This window comes from Wasmannia auropunctata, unplaced genomic scaffold (assembly GCF_000956235.1).
Source record: "Wasmannia auropunctata unplaced genomic scaffold, wasmannia.A_1.0 LD336116.1, whole genome shotgun sequence".
Classification (NCBI taxonomy): Eukaryota; Metazoa; Arthropoda; class Insecta; order Hymenoptera; family Formicidae; genus Wasmannia; species Wasmannia auropunctata.
The window spans coordinates 3,810,901-3,813,205 of record NW_012026774.1 but is presented as its reverse complement, the minus strand read 5'-3'; the positions used below and the strand labels follow the sequence as shown (position 1 = coordinate 3,813,205).

General features: G+C 43.4%; 1 protein-coding gene across 1 annotated transcript in view; it reads left to right on the top strand.

Moving 5' to 3' along the window:
• The window catches only part of LOC105448508, a 2,549-nt gene extending 1,610 nt beyond the window's left edge, over positions 1 to 939 (top strand). Inside the window, exon 5 of the mRNA XM_011687151.1 lies at positions 856 to 939. Within this exon, the coding sequence (XP_011685453.1) occupies positions 856 to 939 (84 nt within the window). The remainder of the gene's footprint in view (positions 1 to 855) is intronic.
• The last annotated feature ends 1,366 nt before the right edge of the window (positions 940 to 2,305 follow it).

Below are 2,305 nucleotides of genomic sequence, written 5' to 3'. Positions count from 1 at the left end.
CCTTCGCGCTAAATTTTTTACATTGGACTTTACCTTTGCGGGCGGGGCTGGTCGATATTTCGACCAGCAGTCAGGTGGGGGACTTCATTTAAGAAATTCATTGAATTTATTTATAAATTTCACGTCTAATATAAAGTCGATTTTAACTCATATCCCGCCCTTAAAAGGTTAAAGGTTATTGCTTTTATTTTCATTTGTAAAAATTATATTTATTTTTTGAAAAAAAGAAACAGTTTCCAACTTTCACATGTTTTATCAATGTCATGATCCTGAGCAACATTCAAAAGGTTTTAGCTAGTGTTCGGACGCCATGGATGATGCTAATGCTGACGGTACTCCAACTTTCAAGCTTCATAACTCAAGATCTATTTCATAAGAAAATATTTTATCTATATGTTTTGGAAAGCTCTTGAAGTGTGCTACAAGAATATTTATTAATGAAAAATGGGGGGTTCTATTTAAAAAATTCAAAGTGGCCTTGTTCTGACCTTGACGACGCCACTCAGGGTTAAACCAATGTTATCATCTTATGTCCCCCTCGAAGTCCCAAAACTTTTGTCTGAAACATTTTTCCCTAAAATGCACTGTCCAAGAGATATTTGAGGTGATCGATTAAAATGGGACACTCTGTATAAATCTTTTGATAACAAATGGTTTCTTAGTAATTTTCTTTGTAATTTTCCTTTTTGTATTTCTATTTGTTGCAGAATAATTTAATTTCTATTGATTTTATTTTGCTTGATAAATTTTAATTTAAAACACAATGAATAATAGGCCAAATACGAGCAGACAAACGTTTAAGATGTATAATTTATTTGTTCATAGAAAAATTAATAACAGCGATACCGGTTTCAGCCTTACTCGGCCTTTATCAATCGCAATAACCACTGTAACGACCCGTGTCTTACTTATTCTACTACGCAGGATGGATTCTGGTAGAGGTGTAATGCACAACAATGACGCTCGTTCGTATACTCGTAATTCGCACTTTATTTAACTATGTCACACGCTTCCACCTTCACTTCCCATTTCACACTACTACCTCGCCTCCCCCCCGCTCTCGTCCTACGCGGTGGTGTCGGCGGTCAAGTCCGTGGTGTCGATAATGTCGGTCTCTGAGGTGCCGCTGCTAGTCGAGGTCGCGGTGGAGTCGGTCGACTCTGGTACCGGTCTCCACATCCCTTCCTTATTTTGTAGTTTCAACGTTAACCGTTTACCCGGCTTCCGTTCTGCAGTTTCTTCTGAGGTCGACGGGGGTTCCTCGGTAGGTGGGCTCTCGGTTCCCTTGGTCGCTTCCGACGCCAGCGGTTCCGGTACCTTTTTAACATGGCTGACGTTCCTGCGGACGATCTTATCGTTTCCCCATAGCCTGACCTCGTTATTCTCCCGTTCTATTACGACGTACACTGTTGGATCGAACGTTGACATTAGCTTATGGGGAAAAATCACATTCTTCAGTACCACTTGATCTCCCACTTTAATATCGCTGTCTTTCGCGCTCCGCTTCTGGTCCGCCCTCTCCTTTCCTTTCCATTTGTTGATGCAGTCTCTGTCTCTAGCCTCCGAATCGATTTGGTTCTCTGAAAGGTCTTCGATTGTAGGGATGTTGTCTCTGATCGTCCGACCATACATGAGTTTTGATAGTGTTTCCCCGGTTGTCCCGTGGGGCGTTACGTTGTATGCTAGTAGGAATTTCTCGATTTCTTTTTTATAGTCACTCCTGTTGGTGTGAGCGATCTTCAGGCGTTTTACCAGGGATCGATTCATGTTTTCAACCTCGCCATTTGCTTGCGGCCAGTATGGGGGTGAAGTTAACAGCTTGATGTCGTTCTTTCGGCAAAATCCCCGAAACTCCTCGCTAATGAATTGACGACCATTATCTGTTTTCAGAGATTTTGGTATCCCCAGTCTCGCGAACATGGCCTCCAGCGAGTTTATAATGGCCTCTGATGTGATCTTCTTCAAGAATACTGCTTCGACATATCGCGAGTAGTAATCTATTACCACTAGCACGAAATCCTGATTTGGTAGGGGTCCCACTAGGTCTGTTGCGAGGCACTGCCAGGGTCCCTCCGGAAACTTGTGTCTTTTCATCGGCACGGGACTGGCTGGTTGAGACACTAGCAAACAGTCTCGGCATTGTTTAACAAATTTTTCTGCCTCTCTATCTACCAGTGGCCACCACACCTTGGCGCGGATTCTGCGTTTCATTGCCGCCTCTCCCGGGTGACTCACGTGTGCCAATTCTAGGATTCGTTGTCGGAGTTTGCCCAGGATGACCAATCGGTTACCCCGCAGGAGGACA